A 17700-nucleotide genomic window follows, 5' to 3' on the forward strand; every position below is an offset into this window, starting at 1 on the left:
CCTATTTCCCATGAGTCCTTCATATTTGCATATACCATGCAAAAATGTTAGAGAGAAAATTAGAATTTATTTGGCTGTAAACACAAAGATATTAGTACGAAATATTGATGCAGAAAGTAAGAATTTCTTGGGTAGTTTATAACTTTTAAATTATGTTTTAAAATTAACTATCACATACTTACCGTAAGTTAGAAGTATTTCGATTTCTTGTCTTTATATAACTTTTGGCAAAGCATTAGGACCGTGCTCGCTTCGGCAGCACATATACTAAAATTGGAACGATACAGAGAAGATTAGCATGGCCCCTGCGCAAGGATGACACGCAAATTCGTGAAGCGTTCCATATTTTCGCCCCAGCTTTTTTTGTTTGTTTGGTTGGTTTACACCACGTTTATACGCCGGTGCACGGTTTACCACTGAAAACATCTTTCATCTACAGGCTATATCTTTTGTTTAACACAAATAAAATGCAGTAGTCCTAGGAGACGGAATAGGAGGTGGGCCTAGGCAGAGTCATCTCTGCGGTGCATTTTGCATCTGGCTCTCGGGCCCCAGTTTGCAATCTTTCCTATCTTGCCTCTGCTTCCCTCTGCACAATCCTGAGTATTGCAGTACCTTACACTTAAGGAAATTTCGTCTTGCCAAAGTTGATCCATTTCAGCTCCGAAACATAACAGGACCTAGTGCAACGACAAAAGTATGAGGAACTTGTAACAAGAGAAGAGTGACCGAATCCTTTGGAAAAAAAAAAAAAAAAGCCACCACTTAATGAGTATCTACCATTTGTCAAGGGCTTCACCAATATTTCATTGAAATATTCCTGACCAAATAAATAATAAAAGAAAAGAAAAAAGAAAAGAGGGGGGAGGCGGCAGAAAAATAAAACAATCTTTAAAAAATTCCAGACAGCCCGACCCTGTGGGTTTTACTGTTTTACTGTCATCATTTTACCCTAGTCACTGAGAGGTAAAGCCTGATAAGACTTACAGAGGCACAGACCCTGAAAAAATCGGGACCCAGTCCTCAGGTAATTGAATTGCAAAAACACAGTCCTAAGTGGTAAGATAAGAAGGAAACAAAGTCCAACCACGTTCAGATTTCCTTCGACGACTTAGTGAATGTTTTCTGAAATGTGCAGAGAAATGGTGCATCTGCTTTGCTAGTGCTTGAGCATGCACGTAGTCCATCTCGTGGGCCCTGCGGCCACTGGGACCTCAGTCGATCTGCCTCAAGCGGTCGCACAGCTCCCAGCCTCCAGGCGCGCCGCAAGAGGACGGTCAGGCGCGAAGCCCCGGAGCCACCCAGGGACAGCGGCGGGTACTCTACCAGCGGGCGCTGGGAGCTGTCGGGCAGCGTTCCATTCAGAACCCATTCCTTTTCTCTTCAGTGGAGGTGAAATGATCCTTTCCAGGTAACAGCCGAGAATAGGGGACCGCGGGACATCTCCGCCTCTTCCTTGGCTCTCAGGGCCTTCGATGTAAGGCGTTAGAGGACAATCTTTGGTGGCTGGATTTTTGTTCTTCCCCTAGAGATACCTCGTTCTTTGGAGGCCACTTGGGCAATTGGGTGAGTTGTTTTAAATGTCTCCCTAGGGATGCCAAATAAGAAAACGACAAATGTCGGTGTGACTCCCTCTCCTTCAGCACAGACAATCCATCAGACTGGAATATTATTTGTCTATGTATGTGGAAGGGGGTGTTATGGGGAGTAAAATAGAATCCAAGAGTGAAGGACTTGGCCCAAAAAGGACTGTTCACTTTGTTCTAATCCCAGCACTTTGGGAGGCCGAGACGGGCGGATCACGAGGTCAGGAGATCGAGACCATCCTGGCTAACACGGTGAAACCCCATCTCTACTTTAAAAAATGCAAAAAACTAGCCGGGCGTGGTGGCGGGCGCCTGTAGTCCCAGCTACTCGGGAGGCTGAGGCAGGAGAATGGCGTAAACCCGGAAGGCGGAGCTTGCAGTGAGCTGAGATCCGGCCACTGCACTCCAGCCTGGGCGACAGAGCGAGACTCCGTCTCAAAAACAAAACAAAACAAAACAAAACAAAACAAAAAAACCAAACTGTTCGGACACGGTGGCTCACGCCTGTAATCCTAGCACTTTGGGAGGCTGAGGTGGAAGGATCCCGAAGTCAGGGGTTTGAGACCCGCCTGACCAACAAGGTGAAGCCCCGTCTCTACTGGAAAAAAAAAAGAAAGAAAAGAAACTTGTCTCATAACAGAAATTCTGAAAGACACAGGCAGTTCCTAGTCCCAGAAAATCCAGAGACCTGGCTGACTTCCTTTCCTCTGCATTCACTCTGCACTCACCTGCTGAGGGAACCTGGGCAAGTCTTAGCCTCTTTGGAAACATAGAGTCAATGCATTGGCATTGCAGGATGCCTTTCCAACCTGCGTGCTTGCAGATTCTTATGAACGTGTCTCCAGAAAGCTCAATAGTCCAGGCTTGAAGAAGCACTGGTTTGTCCTCCTTTCTGGGCCCCTGGAGGAGAGGAAGGTGACGGCCTGGGGTCCATTTTGGGACTCTTTAAAAGCACTCCTGTCTTGAGTCTCAGGAAAGTGAACTCAGAGGGAATTGTAATCTTAGCAAACACCGATACAATAGCACTTCTTGTATGCCAGGAGCTGTTCTCGGTGCTTTACACATATTAACAGAAAACAGTTCTATGAAGTAGGTACTGTTCATCTCCCTATGTTATAGATGAGGAAGCTGAGGCACAGAGAGATTCAACAACTTGCCCAGTGTCATTCATCAATGGCAGGGCAGCAATGAGACTTCAGTAAATCTGGCCCCAGAGTTTGTACTCTTAGCCAAACATCTGAGGATGGAGAGAGGAGATGAGGTCGTTTGGAATTCATGGGAAGGGCACACAGATCCAGTTCTGCTTTTGTTGGTGTTCTGAATTCAAGGCAGGAGTCACATGTTTGCAACGGATCAAGGCTTTAGAGCAGGGTAGCTAGGAATGGGTGGACCTGTGTGCCAGTGACCTGGAAAAATATGACGGAGTGAAGGAGTACCCTCTTTAGGACACAGCTGGAACAGGAACAAAGTTTTCCTTTTCTAGGTTGACAATCACTTACCTGACACCTGCTCCCAAAACTAATCCTATTGATGAAGGATCTTCTTTCTGAGCAGTAAACCTGTTTAATTAAACTTATGCAAATGAACTTAATTGCTTCTCAGTGGCTGTTGTCCAGAAGCACCTAGGGATTCCTTCCGTTAGACATCTTCAGCACCTAGATGAACCACAAAGTTGGAAGCCATTCATCTAGACATGTGTTGGCGTGCCTGTGGAGCCCTGGGCCCTGCAGTGTAGATTGCAAGGAAGAGCAAGGTGTGACCCCTGCTGTCAACTTACTTTCTTAGAGCAACAGACACTTACAACCAAGAATAACAAAGGGAGGTGAGTGCCCTTCTAGCCTCATGAACCCAGTGCCACTAGAACACGGAGTCACCTGTGTTCCAGGAGTTGAAGGGTCTAATAAGTGGTGCTTTTGCACACAGGTTACCCTGATTTGCAGAGGAAATGGAGATGGGCAGGGACTTACTGCTTTCTCCCATGGGGGTGAAAAATAAAACCACTTGATGCTGTCTCCAAAGGCGTCTCCAACTTTACTCAGTCTCTCACTCTGGATTTGCCAGGACAGGTGGGGATAGAGATAATCTGTCCCACTGCGGCGTCCAAGAGGGGTCCCGGTTTCCTCTGAATAAGAGGGCTCCCGGCTTCCGTGGGCTCTAGTCCCTTATCCCAGACCTAGGACTCCAGAGCCAGACCTCCTGTAGGCACTGCTGGGGACCAGGCCAAACCAAACACCCCAGGAGAACAGCCCGGAGGACATTCTGTGCTCAACTGCCTCCTCCCAACTTCCAGGCCCCACTTGTTCTCCTTGGGAGCCCAGGCACCCTAGTCTGGGCATTCGGGCGTTGGCTGTAATGCCTAAAATTTGTCGCAAGGTGGCAACATTGTGGCGAGAAATAGACTTAAATCCTGGGGTTTTTTTTCAAAGCATATTTTCCCTATTAATGTTTCATTTAACTTAATTAGAATCTGGTAAACTAATTAAAGTAGCTACGAGACCCGCTATCAGCAATAATTCGCATAATTATTGATAATTACATCCATACCAATCGTTTGGTTATTAACATTTTGGGGGGAACAAACCACTTCTAAAGGGACGCGAAGCCCGGGAGGGTTTTTGCGACTGAGCTTTCTGGGTAGGATCCGCCTATGACTCCAGTCCGCAGAGATTCCGGCCCAAATGGGGCGTCCCTTCCGGAAGGCCCCAGCCGCCTAGGAGTTTTTCCACTTTGGGGGGAATTGGGAAGGAAGGGTGGGAAGGAGCATTTGCCAGGCTCCTCTGTCGGGCCGCAGCCACGGAACTTCCTGACATGGTGGTAATGGTTATGCCCATTTTACAGAGAAGAAAAGTTGCGGCTTCCAAAGGTGCAATCCGCGGTGGGGAAAGGCGTCTGCAAACTCCCACACCCGCGCTGTCCCGCCCCGTCGCAGTTCCACGGGCCCTGGCGCGCCCTGGGGTCTCCAGTCTCTTCCCCTCTGGACCTCAGTTTCGCCATGGGTCCAGCGGAGAACGGATCTGATGGGTCCCAGGCATATGAAACGTTCCCGCTCCCTAGAGGGGCTCTGCCCAGAGATGATATGTCCGGAGGCGTTGCCTCGCGGTGTGCCGGGCGCCCTCAACATTGTTACCTTCTTCGTGTCAGCTCTGGGCTTAGCCCTTGGAACATCCTGGGACGCCAAGGCTCTGACCCCCAGCGGAAAGGACTCTAGGGATTGGCTTCCCGGCTGTACCGCGCAGCGGGACTCCCCGTCTGCACAGCTTCAGAGAGGCCCAGAGCGCGCCCCTACTCGCCGGCTCCGTCCGAGGCCCACCAAGACAACCCGCCACGAAACTTCCACGTCCCCGCAGCCCAGGGCTCCGGGTCCCGAGCCGCTGGCGGGTGGCGCGGGGCCTGCCGTCTGCCTTCTACGAGCCGCATAGACGGAGGCCTGCGTGTTATTTCATAGAGGCCGAAACAGAGACCCAGGAAAGATAAAAGAAGGGCACAGCCTGGGACCCCCACTAGCCAGCCGAGGGCGAGAAATGGAAGCCAAGGCTGAATGATTCCCAGTGCCGTGCGCTCTCTCCCACTCCATCCACACTCTCCTCCCCGCAAAAAGAGTGTTCTGCAGTTTGCAACATCTTCTCTAGCCCAAGCGGGAGGTGCGCTGTGGAAACTGAGGCCGCTGGGAGGCCTTGCCAACCGCGACCCGGATGTCGGACGCCCCAGCGGAGGCCTGGAGAGTCCTTAGCCCTTCTCGTACTAAAATGGACCCAACAGAAAATGCGGACCGGGGTCCCTCCTTTCGGGTAGCGGCAGGGCAGACGGGAGGCCGCCTGTGACCGAGCTCTCCAAGTCCCGCCTTCCTTTCCAGGCCTGCCGGGCGTAGACCCACCTTACGCGCTGCGACCTCCACCCCGCCCCAGTGCCCCCAGGCCAGGCTGGTCGTGCCCGCGCCATTTAAAGGGACAATTCTGATTGAACCTAGGATTCCCGGCAGGGACCCCTGTCTGTGAGCGCCCCGGAGGTAACTTCCCCTATGTGGCAGGCGTGGAAATGGGCATGGATGAACCTTCGGCGCCTTCGAGCGCTTGAAGAAAGGGCCGGGGACCTCTGCTCTAAGGACCATGACATAATGCCCCTCCTCCATCCCGGGCCCAAGGGAGGGTCCTAAACGCGGCGAGCGAGTGCTCTGTGGGGGAAAATTGAGTGTGTCTGGAGGGGACAGTGGAGAGGTTGAGTGCTCGCTGCTGTCCACCTGAGGAGGCCCGATTCTGACCCCGGGCGCCCCGGAATCCGCGGGGCTGTTCCCACCCCCACCTGTTGCACAGTGCTCCGCCCGCCCCCCTCCGCCGATGCATTCCCACCTCCATAGCCCCAGAAGTGACATCTTTTTTTTATTATTATAATTATTAAAAACGAAAGTCAAGGGTATAGGGTGGTCTCCCCAAACAGGCTCCAGGTGGTTGCCATCTCGTGAGTCAGCTGTTGCCCTTTTAAAGTGCTGTTACATCAAGAGGTTACAACAAAAAAATAGACAAAGCAAAATCCATAGGGGAATGCAAAACGGGACTGGAAGTGGGTCCAGGAGAAGGAAGCAAAAATAACTTACAGCATAAATAAATTAAAGTGAACCTAATACTGAACCAAGAGACTCACAGTACATTTATATCCATTGCACATAGCCACTTTGTCATTAGGAACAGGAGTTTCAGAAGTGGACGGGACGGGGAGTGCGGGGCAGGCGCCAGCGAAGTTGCTACATTGTATTCACAATCCGGTTCAAGGCTATACAAAGGGAGGGGCTCTCTCCCCTCCCGCCCCCGTCTGTCCAGTTAACCCCTTGAGGTCCGATGCCCTAGAATTCAAACGGGGTAGGGGGATTTGAGGTGCGAGGCAGTATTTACACTTGGAAACCAAGCCGGCGCCCTGGACTGGGACGCCCGGGAGGGGGCGGGCAAGGTCGGGGAGCCCGGGAGGAAGGCGGGCGGACAGGCGTCTGTATTTACGTCGGTCGGGTCCGAATGGCTTGTTCCTCGCTCAGGGCCGCCGCGGCAGCGGGTATTTACAAGGAGCAGCATGGCTTGAGGGCGCAGGGGTGCGGCCAGGCCGGCCCTAGGGCAACAGCGGGGGCTTGAAGGAGCAGTTGCCAGTGCAGTGGCGGGGCGTCAGCATCTTGCAGGAGAAGTGGTGCAGGGCGTCGTGGGCTTCTGGGGAGAGAGTCGCGAGGGTCACTTTGGGCGCCTCTCCTGGCTCACCTCACCGCGCAGTTCACCCTTTCCCCTCCCCGACCTTACCCAACCCTTTGGGGTCAGGGAATCTCAACGCAGCGGATCAGGAGGAGGCAGGAGGGTAGGACAAAGGCTGGTGATTTAGAACCACTGCTCTGGTTCGGTAGCCCCATTTTACAGAAGAGGAAACTGAGGCACAGTAAGAGAGGGGTCAACCTGCTCAAAGCCAGAATTGGTACTAGAAGGCAGATTTTCTGGCGCCCAAAGTCCAAGTGGCTCTCTTTACCCCACCATCCTAGAATAATCTTCCCGTTAAAATCAGTTTCCACTTTTCTCCCTCTCAGATTCTGATCCATGTGGATCGTGGCCTTCCTCACTAGTCTCACTATTCATTCATTCACTGGACAGCACGGCCGGCACCCAGCACCCCTCCTATCTTTGTTTCCTGGCTTCTGCACCTTTCAATTTCTGCTGGATGGCGTAGCGCGCCTTGCGCTCCTGGTCGAGTTCGTTACACAGGGTATCTGGAAGACAAGAGGAGGGGCCAGTGAGGAAACGCAGACCACCCTCCGAAAGGCCGGGGTCACAGCCCGGGCTTCCTCCTCTCCCCAGGGCGCAGCTCCGCGCAGACACAACTCCAGGGACGGGGGAGGGGGTACCGGAGCTCCTAACTGCAGACTGGCGGAGGAAGGAAATGGCCTGGGATGGCGCTTAAAGGCAGACGGATCTAACCAAAATTAAAGCAAACTTAGGCATTACTTCCCAGGTAATTTTACGCCTCGATTTTTAATTTAGAAACCATGGAAATTGCCGCGATAAGAAGTTCAATCACTCCATGTAATGATGCCTGCAAGCCGTTTGCTGGGCTCGCTTGCCATTCTGAGGCTAATCAGAGTATACAAAGGATATTAAATAAAAAAAAAATTGTTAAATTACCTTCAATTTAAATCCAAATGACTGAGCCAACATTGCGGCTCCTGCCAGACGAGAGGCAGTTACGGCCCGTGCAGGCGCTCACCTGACTCCCGTCTTACCTCTGACAATTTGCAGCTGTTGCACCATTTCTTCTCGATAAGCCAATTCCCTCTTCATTTGATCCTGAAAATTATCTGTGCAAATTGATTAAGTGAGAGTTGTTACGCACAGCCCCCTCCCCCAGCTCCACTTCCTCACTCCCTGTCCCCCTCCCCCCCTTTCACCCCTACCCCCACTCCCACCCAGCCATTCTCTGGCAACCCTGGAAAAGGACAGTTTCTTGGCTCCTGCAGGGCGCCTAGTGCCAGTTGCCTGGCACCTGGCTTTCGGAGTAGGTCGGGGCACCCTGGTGGAAGGCTGGGTGATGAGGTGGGATGAGGCAGGATGGCAGTGGGTACCTTTGAGACTCTGAAATTCCCGTTCCAGCTTCTTGCGGAGCTCCATTTGTTCCAGGAGCAGTTTTTGCAATTCGTCTGAGAAAGGGGAAAAGTGGGAGGTAAAGTGGGAGGTAAAGCAGGGTTATTTGGAGCTCAGGGGACCTAGAAAGCACCCAGGTTCTGCCTTGGCCAACAACCCTGAGAGGAGAGTTGAGGAGGATGACCAGTAGGTGGAGGCCCTCCACTCTCTGGCTTTACCAACTGCATTCAAAGGATTTGGGTGAAGAAACTGGGCTGTGGGATAGGATGCCCAGGAGAATAAATTCAGGATGGTGGAATCTAAGCCCTGGCTCCAGGAACTATGCAGCTGGGCAACTGCTTTAACTTGTTCCTAACTCCCTAATCTAAGAAGCTGGCCCACAGAAACTTGATTTCCCGCTTCAAGTGACAGACCCTCCCCCACCCCCACCCCCACCCCCCACTCCCCACCCTTTCAATATAAATCAGGGAAGCTTTGGTCAGAGCCTTGGACACCTTTCCCAGAAAAATACACATACAACAGTTTGCCTACAATTTCAGGAGGTCTGAAGACTGCCACATCCATGCTAAGAACCCTCACTATAAAGCACCAATGATTTTGAAGGTAATGGCATTTCCTGTAAATCTGTAACTAGGAAGAATGGAAGACCACCAGTGCTTGTCTTCCTCCTGCCACCAATTCCCAAGACCATCTATGGGCTAGTTGAGGGGCAGGGAGATAGGTGTAGAGGCCTCTGTTTGTGCCCTCAGAACCAACTCCAGAGGGATAGATGTGGCACCTGCCCTGACCATGAGGTCATTGGTATCTGGGCCCTCCACCAGAAGAGGCTCCTTTGAAATGCAAGAACGGAAGGTAGAAAGGCAAAGTGGGGCTAGAGACTCCCCTACTCTGCACCTCAAACCATAGTCTTCTCCTTACAAGCTGAGCAGTAACCCCCAGGGATCCCCATTCTGCAAATAAGCTCCATCCTCACTCCATTTAGGGTAAGGTGGAAGTGGTTATACCTCAATTCCAGGAGAAAGAAAAACACCTCTCACATTCCTAAAATAAATGCTTCTCTGCAATCTTGCATTGAAGTCCTGTTTTCCATTGAGTTTAGGGGACCCAGATTGTCCTGTCTGATTGTCCACAGGCATCAAAAGTTCTCATCATCCTTATTCATTTCTCTTTCTTGCAAGGCTATTCAGACAGATCTGGGCCTTGGGAACCAAACTTCCAATAAACTTCTGGGGGTTTGTTTTACTCCCATGCTCCACCCACACATACGTACCTCTGTGCCAGGGTAATGTGTCCAGAGGATCATACTTTCCACCCAAAGGAAAACTGATCCCCCCAAGGCCATGTCTTTCCACACTCACGCCCTACACGGATAACACCCCTCTACAGGAATGACCCATCACCCTCAGGCACAGTGTACACCTTTTTCACAAATGTAGCCTCACCTCTGGCCAGGTTCTCGATATCTTTCTCCACCAGCTGAGTTCCTGTGACATCCAAGGTAAGCCCATCTTCGCCTGGGATACAAGGGCAGGTAAGAGGGGTTCTCTCCTGGGAGAGCCCTTGAGAGGGGAGGGGTGGGCTTCTCAGGAACCACATCGAGTCAGGGACCTTCCCTAGACCCTCTGCCTTTAGAGGAGACAGTTACAGGCATCCGGTACTACCCATCGTCTAAGGCATCACGGTAGGGAGTAGAAGAGTGACCCCTGGAGGAGCTCGCCCAGGCAAGATGGGCCGTCTAAGGGTAGGAAGTGCCCTTTGACCTATTTTATGTGGGTGAGGACGTCCCTCCATTTCCTTTCAGTACATCCTCTGCCCTTACCTGAAAGAACCTCAAATTCATCAAGGAGGCAGAAAACCTGGCCTGCACCCTGCTCGCATTAAATATTTATCTGCTCGCCAAGGAAGAAAACTGGCAGCCGCTTACACTTGATTAAAAGCCTTTCTCGCAAGCCTCTGGGATTGTGGGCGACCTGGGTCCCAGCTCCCGGGTGCGGTGGGGAGCGATGGGTTCAAAAGCTGGCTCACCTCTGTCTGTATTTGCAGGACTTGGCTGGGAGATACTCCTTTGGTCTGGATAGGATTTCCTCGTTTCCACATCATCGGCGGGCGAGTGATTGTCTTCTTTATCTGGCTCTTGAAGGCAATAAACCGAGTTTCAAGGAGAGGCAAAGAAACCGTGACCCCGATACTGCCGGAGCTGCCGCGGTCGGGGCACCCAAGCCCTAATTAAAAGCGTCGTGGCCGCCTCTGTTTCCCGGCTGTGTGCCCAGGCACGCGCCCTGAGGCTTTGGGCCGGGCACCCCTCCCCACCCCCGCGCGTGGTCTGCTCATCTCCCGGCTTCACGCCCCCGCCCCAGCCCCTTGGAAAAGAGCAAGATGAGCAGCCGAGCCCACCAGGGACCAGCGACCTACATCGTGCGCAGATACTGGGGCACCGCGAGCGCGCGTGGCCGCCCGGTCTGTCCGCGCGACTCTTGCCGAGAACGCGACCCAGGCTGCGACCTTCGGGGTGGGTAGGGGGACATCGTCCGGGGTTCGGCTGCCTCGACCTGCCCGAATTTCCGCGGCCCCCAACCCCTCCTCTGCGAGGAACCTGGTAAGGCGCGCAAGTGCAGGGCGGCCCCCACCACCCAGCGTTGGGCCTCAGCTACCCTGGCGCTTCTGGGGTACCCAAGCGCGCGGCCATGTGCCCCCATCCTCCGCCCGGATCCGACCTAGCCAAAGGGGACCCCGCGGCTAAACACACTTGCTGAATAAATGAGAGGCCTTGCAGGCGGTGTCGGGCGTGATTTTGTTACGGGTTTAACTCCGTGTCTGGGTGTACTGCAGCATGTGTGTGCGTGTGGTGGAGAGGGCGTGTTGTCATTGTTGTTTTTAAGTAACCAAAGGTTGAAAGTTGTTGGGAGTATTAGCTTAGCTTCCTTGTTTTCATTATTTTTCTTTCCCTCTCCCTTTTTCTCTGCGTCTCTCTCCTTGTCTTTCTTCACAGGCTTTCCTTGACCCCGGCCCTCTGTCTGCGGTTCCCCCATTACAGTGGCCAGCGGCCGCGACAGGCGTTACCGTGGGCCTCGGGGGTGCAGAGGTAGGAGGCCGCGGGCCCCAGCGCCACCGCCGCGCTCTTCACGTGCTCATCTCTCTCGGGCGCGTACACCTGCGGCGGCCGAGAAATGACAGGCGATTAGGGGGGCGCCCTGCGGCGGCCCGAAGACGCCCAGCTCTACTCCGCGGCCAAGAGGGAAAGCCGAGGGGGTGGCAGAGGTTGGTGCGTCCGCAGGACTTGAGCGGGCACAGCGACGCACGCGGCACACCCTTGCGCCCTTGTGGATTCAGGATAATTATTAGCCCCCGCGGGAAAATTACTCTAAACACAAAGCGGGTCCCAAGCCAAGGGCCGTTCAAAGTGTCCTCCGCCCTCTGCACCCGGCTTCTTTTAGGCACTTTCTCTCCCGCCGGTACCCCGTCCCCGGCACAAATGACGCCTTTCGCATCCGGTTAATGATTCATGTTTTAATGAACCGAATGTACAGGTATGCGCACTCACTTTCAAAATGGCCAACGACTCCAGCCTGGCTGCAGCCTGCCCCTCAAGCCCCGGCCCTGCCAACTTGAGAGCCCCCCTCTCGCCCCGCACGCGGTCCGGAGGTAGCTTCCCAGCAACGAACCCTGTGGTTCCCAGGGCGGGAGTGCGAAGAGACTCGGAAAACTGCGAGTTGGGGTGGTGGGAGATTCCAGGGACCCGGTACTGCTGGGGCCGGACTCAGGGAAAGGCCACACTGTCCTCTCTTCTCCTCTTCCTTGGGGCTCTGAGGCCCACCCGGGAGAGCGCTTTTCTCTGGCTCTGAGTTTCTTTCTTACCTCCTCTTTCTTCCTCCACACCCCTTTTCTGTCTCTGTGTCTGGCAGTCTCTGCCGGTCTCCTCCCCATTCCCATCAACAAAAACAAAGCACACACGTTCCCCAGTCCTCCCCCCGCCCCCAGCTTCCGTTCCCTTCGAAACCCTCACTGGAGGGTGCGGGTGGGCCCAGTTTCGCAGCGCGCCAGAGGCTGGGCCTGCGGAGAGTGGCCTGGGCCTGCTGCTCCCACGCCTGCGCGGAACAAAATTCCGGTCCTCCGCCCGGCCCCGCAGCCCCGCCGGGCACAGGGTAAGTGGGGAGGCGCCACCTGCGGGACGGGCGCGGGGCTCACCTTGGCCGGCGCGGGGCCTCCTAGGGTCCCGCAAGGCTCTCGCAGCTCGTAGCCGCCGCCGCTTGGTGGGCTCCTCTCAGGTCTCCGCACCACGTCGTCGGCCGCCAAGTCCCCAAATGCGGGCCGGCCAGCTGGGGGTGGCCCGAGGCGGCGCCGGTGGCGGGGGCTGCCGCCGTCGGGAGAGTCTGCGGGACCGTCCGCTCCAGAGGAGGTGGCGGAAGGGGGTCCAGTGGGCTGTTCGCCGTCTGGGCCACCCCCTGCGCTGGGTGCGCTGGGCTCGGTCTCGTCCTGTGCGCCCTCGTCGTCGGGGAAGCGGTTGGATTCCACGTCCACCTCGGGTTCGTCCGCAGTGTCCACGTCGGGCGAAGCGGAATGGTAGCTGGAGCTGCCCTCGCTCAGAAAGTCCGGGCTCACGTAGCCGCCGCTCCCAGCGCCGGGTCCAGGCCCGCGAGCAGGCCCCGCGCCATATGCCTCCCGGGCGCTCCCGTAGAGCTTAGCGATGCTCTCGGTGTCTTTGACCACCGGCCGGAAGGCCGACACATAGGATCCTTTGCGTGCGGGCGGCGGGGGCGGCGGGGGCAGTGGGGCCAGGGGCAGTGGCAGTGCCTCGTCCGCGCCGTCTTCGTCCAGGGGCCCGCGGGACAGAGCGCTCGGGCAGCGCTCCTCCGCGCCGAGGCCGCCCTCTTTGGCTGGCTCGGCACCGTCCAGGGGCTCTGGGGCACCGCTGCCAGCAGCTGCTGCCGCCGCCGCCGCTGCCGCCGCCACGGCTGCCGCCACGGCCTTGGCTTGGCTCTGAGCAGCGGGGTAGGACGGTACCGGGAGGCTACCTGCTGCTGGCCAGAACATGGGAAACGTCGGGTACACAGTGGCGGCGGCGGCCGCTGCAGCCACTGCCGCTGCGTCCTTGGTTGCCCCGGAGGGTTGATGCCCCCAGAACATGGCGCCACTGCCCGGGCCCGCTCCTGCCCCCGGGGGCAAGTGGCTGGCTCCCGGGCCCCCCGCACCCCCGCCAGTCCCCGCACCGCCGCCGCCGCTCCCAGTGCCAGGACCGCCCTTTGGCTCGCCCGGGCCTAAAACCGGGTCGTCCTTTTTGGGGCATAGGCCGAAGGCCGTAGGGAAGCCGTAAGGATGGGGAAAAAGTGGTGGGGGCAGCTTTTGCAGGAGCCCGAAGCCTTTGCTGGGCACCGGGATCACCGGGTAGCTTCGTACGCCTGCGCCGCCACCGGGCCCTCCTGGGCCCGCCGGGCCACTAGCTCCAGTCGCCAGGCCAAGTCCGCGCTGCGGGTGGGGTGGAGGTGGCCCCGGAGGACCGGCTGCCTCATCTTCGCCACATCGCAGGCTTTTGTGGGGCGGCGGGCCTGGGGCCATCTCCGCACCGCACCCTGGGCCGCCGCCTCCACCGCCGCCAGCACCACCCTTCCCCTGCCCACCCGACCCGCCATTAGCACCGCCTCCGCCGCCTCCTTGTAGGGAGAAGGTCCGCTTGCGCGTGCCGCCATTAAACATGGCCTTGACGTCCTCCCAAGCATGGCTCAGTTCGTCTGTGGCCGACTTGTCACTGAGTTTGAGGTGACGACGCCAGGAGTTGAAGTTGGCAGCATCTGGCTGCGTATACTTGGCGTCGGGTGTGCGGTGCGAGTGGAAGATGAACTTGTTGGGCGAGAAGTACATGCTGCAGTAGCCGCACTTGATGCACTTGGCACGAGAGCTGTTGTAACGCGCAGGGATGAAACTACCACGCGAGCCCCACGCACACTCGTGCACCACATCGAAGGCGAAGTTCTCGGGCAGTTTGGGTGGTTTGTGCTCGCCCAGGAACGACTTGCACAGGCGTTCGGCCTCTCGCTTGGTGATCATGCCGCAGCGGCGCGACGAGATGGGCATGGCCCCGGCCCGACGCAGAATCTCCAGCTGTACCGGCGTGCACTGCACGCACGTGATGCCCAGGGCCACGCGGCGGTTGTGGATCTCATTGTAGCTGTAGTTCTTGAGGAGGGTGTTGGAGATCTGCGCCAGGCACAGGCGCTCCTGGCCGTCGATGACCAGCGACACAATGGGCACCCCGTACAGCGACGTCTCGCCCACCTGGTTGGGTTTGAGAGCGCTGGAGCCCGAGTACGGCTGCAGCTCCTGCTTGGAGTTGGGCGAGGAATTGCCCTCGCGCCCCGGCCCCAGCTGAGTGGTGAGAGCTTCCATGCCGCCGCTCCTGCGAAATAGAGAAAGCAGAGAGCAGATGAGCCATTTTCAGCTCTGTAGCCGAGGCTCGGGCCCGCCCAGTGGGGCGCGCCGAGTTGGGCGCGCGGGGGATACTTGGCAGTGGGGAATCCAAACTCATTCACCCCCTGGACAGGCGTCTTTTGTTATTCAGACCCATGTTGGCGCGTTAACAAAAGCCCCCGGGGTTTGGGGGAGGAGAAGGGATAATGGAGACCTCAGGAATGCCCGGGCTGCAAGGAACCCAATCCCGTTTTCGGATTGGGAAGGAAGTGAAACCCAGATACGCAGAGTGACTTGCCCAAGGCCACACAGCAAAGCCATTTCCAAATCCAGGCTTTTTCAGCGCCCAAATCTGTGCGCCTTCGGCAACCCTCGCAGCCGGTGCTGCCGGCCCGGGTCCTGAAGCCCGGACTTCGGGGACCGGCCGCCCCTCTGCTCAGTCGCGCATGCACGCGGGCGGGCGGGGGCAGTGCGAGGAGGGATGGGGAGGCGGGGGAGGGGCGGTCACTGCCCATCTCCAGACAGCAGGGGGTAGAGGGGGGTGGGGAGAAGGAGGGGGGAACCGGGTCTGCCTGGGAAGGAGAGAGGCGGAGGCTACCGCTGTTCGCGGTGCTGAACCCGACCCTCTCCGAAGCGCTCCATGCGCGCCCGGACCTAGCGCGGCCCCCACCGCACCCAGCTCGGTGCCGAGCCGGCTTCCGGGGACAGCATTGCCAGTTTCCACAAACCCGAGCTTCTCCTCTCACGCCTGGCTCCCACGTTCGTTGAGCAGAAAGATTTAGGCTGGATATATAAACCTTTTTCTTTCCAGCTATTAGTGAGACCAGGATCCTGCAATTCTCACCACATTTTCTGCATTTTTAGCTGTATTCCAGACCAAAGCTGATTTCCACCGAGGTCAACGCGTGGGACAGAGAGATTCTCAAGGAACTTTGTTGGGATCCACTTCTTAGCTTCCAGTCGTCCACTCCCTGAGCTTTCCTCCTTCAGATATGCCTTTCCCACTCGGGCCAACTGCAGGCTCCGGGGCTCTGGGCTTCCTCTTTGAGGGGCATCACCTCTCTGAGTATCCTTCATGCCTCGCTGTCCTGGCTCATATGGGCTGGAAGGAATCTCGGCCATCTTCTAGCCATTGCAAGGCTCCAGGCACAAAAGTTGCTGCTGGTCCTGCACTTTGCTCTCTGGCTGAGGCAGGGAGGGAGCTGTGCAGGCAGACCTCAGCAGCGGGGATACTTGGGGACTGATGTTTGGGGCCCTCTAGGTCGCCTGACCCAGCCACATGTCCTCAGACAAGCCAGGCTCCCATCGGAGCGCCTGCAGCCTGCGGCCAGGGCGGCTCAACCCTGAGGGCTCCTCCCCTGCAGTCGGCCCTGAAGGTAAATCCATTTTCAGAGGGGCAACTCCAAACAGACAAGGGATCCCAGTTCAAAAGCCTTCAGCAAGGAGACTGGAATCTTCTGTTTATCTGTCTCTCTCCCTTCTTCTCTATTTGTCTAGGAGCCCCTCATTTGTCGATCTTATCTCTCCCTTAGCTGTCTCTGCCAGCTCGCTCCTCTTTCTTTAATCTGTTTTGTACCTTCTTCAAGTATCAAGCTATTTATGTGTTATCTTTCTCTTTCATCTTTATCTCCGAGGATCGAACTAAAATAAGTTGACCCTCATTTCGCGTTGAAGTCCTTTATATCATTTTAGGAGGCAAAAACGCTGTCCTGACTCCCGGGCTGACAAGCCCCGCGCCCTCCTGGAGGTGGCTGGAGGGCGCGCAGGGCTGGGAAATGACAGCTTCTCGGTTTCTCGAAATCGGCAACTGTGCCTGGCCCGCATACAGTGAAGAGAGCGCCCAAGCCGAGAGCGTACCCCAGCTGAGGGTCCTGGGTCCCTGCGCGGTTTTCCCTGAATGAGAGGAGGGGGTCCGGGCCCGGAGTCAGAAGAAGGGGATCCCTAGGAAAGGAACGGAATTTCGGGGGCCAAAGCGGAAAGCACAGGCGAAGGGCCATATGCAGCGACAAGGAGCAGCAGCCAGAGCAGCTTGGGGAACACTCGTCGGCTCCCGGAGCTTGAGGGACGAGCTTGGGGAGGGCAGCGAAGCGAGAGACTGGCAATGGTGGGAGCGAGGTTAGGTATAATCATAAAAACAACAGCCACAGGAGCCCAAATCAGAACTAAACGAAAAAAAAGCTGCAGGGGCAGAGCACGGGGGCGACGGGCTATCGGACGTGGGTACTCACAGTGCGGCGGCGGCTGGAGCCGGGCGAGCGGTGCGCGGAGGTGCGCGGCGGGAGGAGCGGCAGGCGGGAGTCCGGGATCCACCGGGCTCTCCGGGTGACGGCGCGGCCCCTCCCCGCGCGCGCGCACAGCCGCGCTCCCTGGTTCTCCGCGCTCCCACCCGCGGCCCCTCCCGCTCTCAGCGGGCGCGAGGCGCCGGGGCCCCGGGCTCTGAGATGCGAACCCTGAACCGTTGACCCCGAGGTGGGGGACTGGCCGGAAGAAGAGGCCGAAGCCTGGAGCGCATGGCGCGGCGGCGGGGACGGCGCGGTCACAGCCCGAGTGGCGGGGCAGGCGCGCCTGACAGCTGCGAGCCCAGGCGCCACACCCACCGCCCGCGCAGTCGCTAGCGACCTCCCCGGGTCCGCCCGCCCGCGGGCCACGCGCGGCGCCCGCCGCCTCTCCGCAGCCCCAGGGCCTGCACGCCCCAGGTAAGCGGCCGCACACCTGCGTCCAGCGGCCTGCACCTGCGTCCCGCTCTAGCTGGAGAGGCCAAGAAGGAGGAAAGGCCCTGGGGCCAAAAAGTTTGTCCCCAAGAATGAAGTGGGGAAGGCCCAGTGCTCCTGGCCAACGAGCCAGTTTTGGTCTGGGCCAGGACCGGCTGAAGGGGCTAAGGGGGACTCAAGAGGAACGGGCGCAGGGAGGAGTACTTCACTTTCCGGCCACAGGCAAGGGCCGGAGTGGTGAAGCCTAGAGTGGCCCTGGGGAACCAGTAGGGTCACCAGAGTCCAGGACAAGGACCTGGGTGCCAGGCAGAGAGGATGGCAGCCGGGAAGGAGCAGATCTGCCTCTCCCATGCTCCTGACTTAGGTGGGAGGTATCAGGAGAGCTCTAACCTGAGGAGG

General features: G+C 57.0%; 1 protein-coding gene, 1 long non-coding RNA gene and 1 other non-coding gene across 3 annotated transcripts; 2 read left to right on the forward strand and 1 right to left on the reverse strand.

Annotated features, from left to right (window-relative positions):
- Window positions 1–243: 243 nt before the first annotated feature.
- Window positions 244–350, forward strand: LOC117071621. The gene has a single exon (XR_004432389.1). It is a non-coding gene; the product is annotated as a U6 spliceosomal RNA (small nuclear RNA).
- Window positions 351–1394: 1044 nt separating this feature from the next.
- LOC117070457 lies at window positions 1395–6211 on the forward strand. The gene is made up of 3 exons (XR_004431932.1): window positions 1395–1566; window positions 3070–3408; window positions 4740–6211. It is a non-coding gene; the product is annotated as an uncharacterized LOC117070457 (long non-coding RNA).
- On the reverse strand, window positions 5957–17287 carry SKOR1 (SKI family transcriptional corepressor 1). Its single transcript, XM_033189616.1, has 9 exons — window positions 16819–17287; window positions 12374–14579; window positions 11249–11339; window positions 10214–10321; window positions 9631–9702; window positions 8170–8244; window positions 7831–7905; window positions 7255–7320; window positions 5957–6775 (listed from the first exon to the last, which is right to left on the reverse strand). Exons 2-9 carry the CDS (start codon window positions 14567–14569, stop codon window positions 6681–6683), a joined length of 2778 nt encoding a protein of 925 aa, XP_033045507.1. The 5' UTR covers window positions 14570–14579; window positions 16819–17287; the 3' UTR covers window positions 5957–6680.
- Window positions 17288–17700: the final 413 nt, after the last annotated feature.

This window comes from Trachypithecus francoisi, unplaced genomic scaffold (assembly GCF_009764315.1).
Source record: "Trachypithecus francoisi isolate TF-2019V2 unplaced genomic scaffold, Tfra_2.0 Lachesis_group3, whole genome shotgun sequence".
NCBI lineage: Eukaryota > Metazoa > Chordata > Mammalia > Primates > Cercopithecidae > Trachypithecus > Trachypithecus francoisi.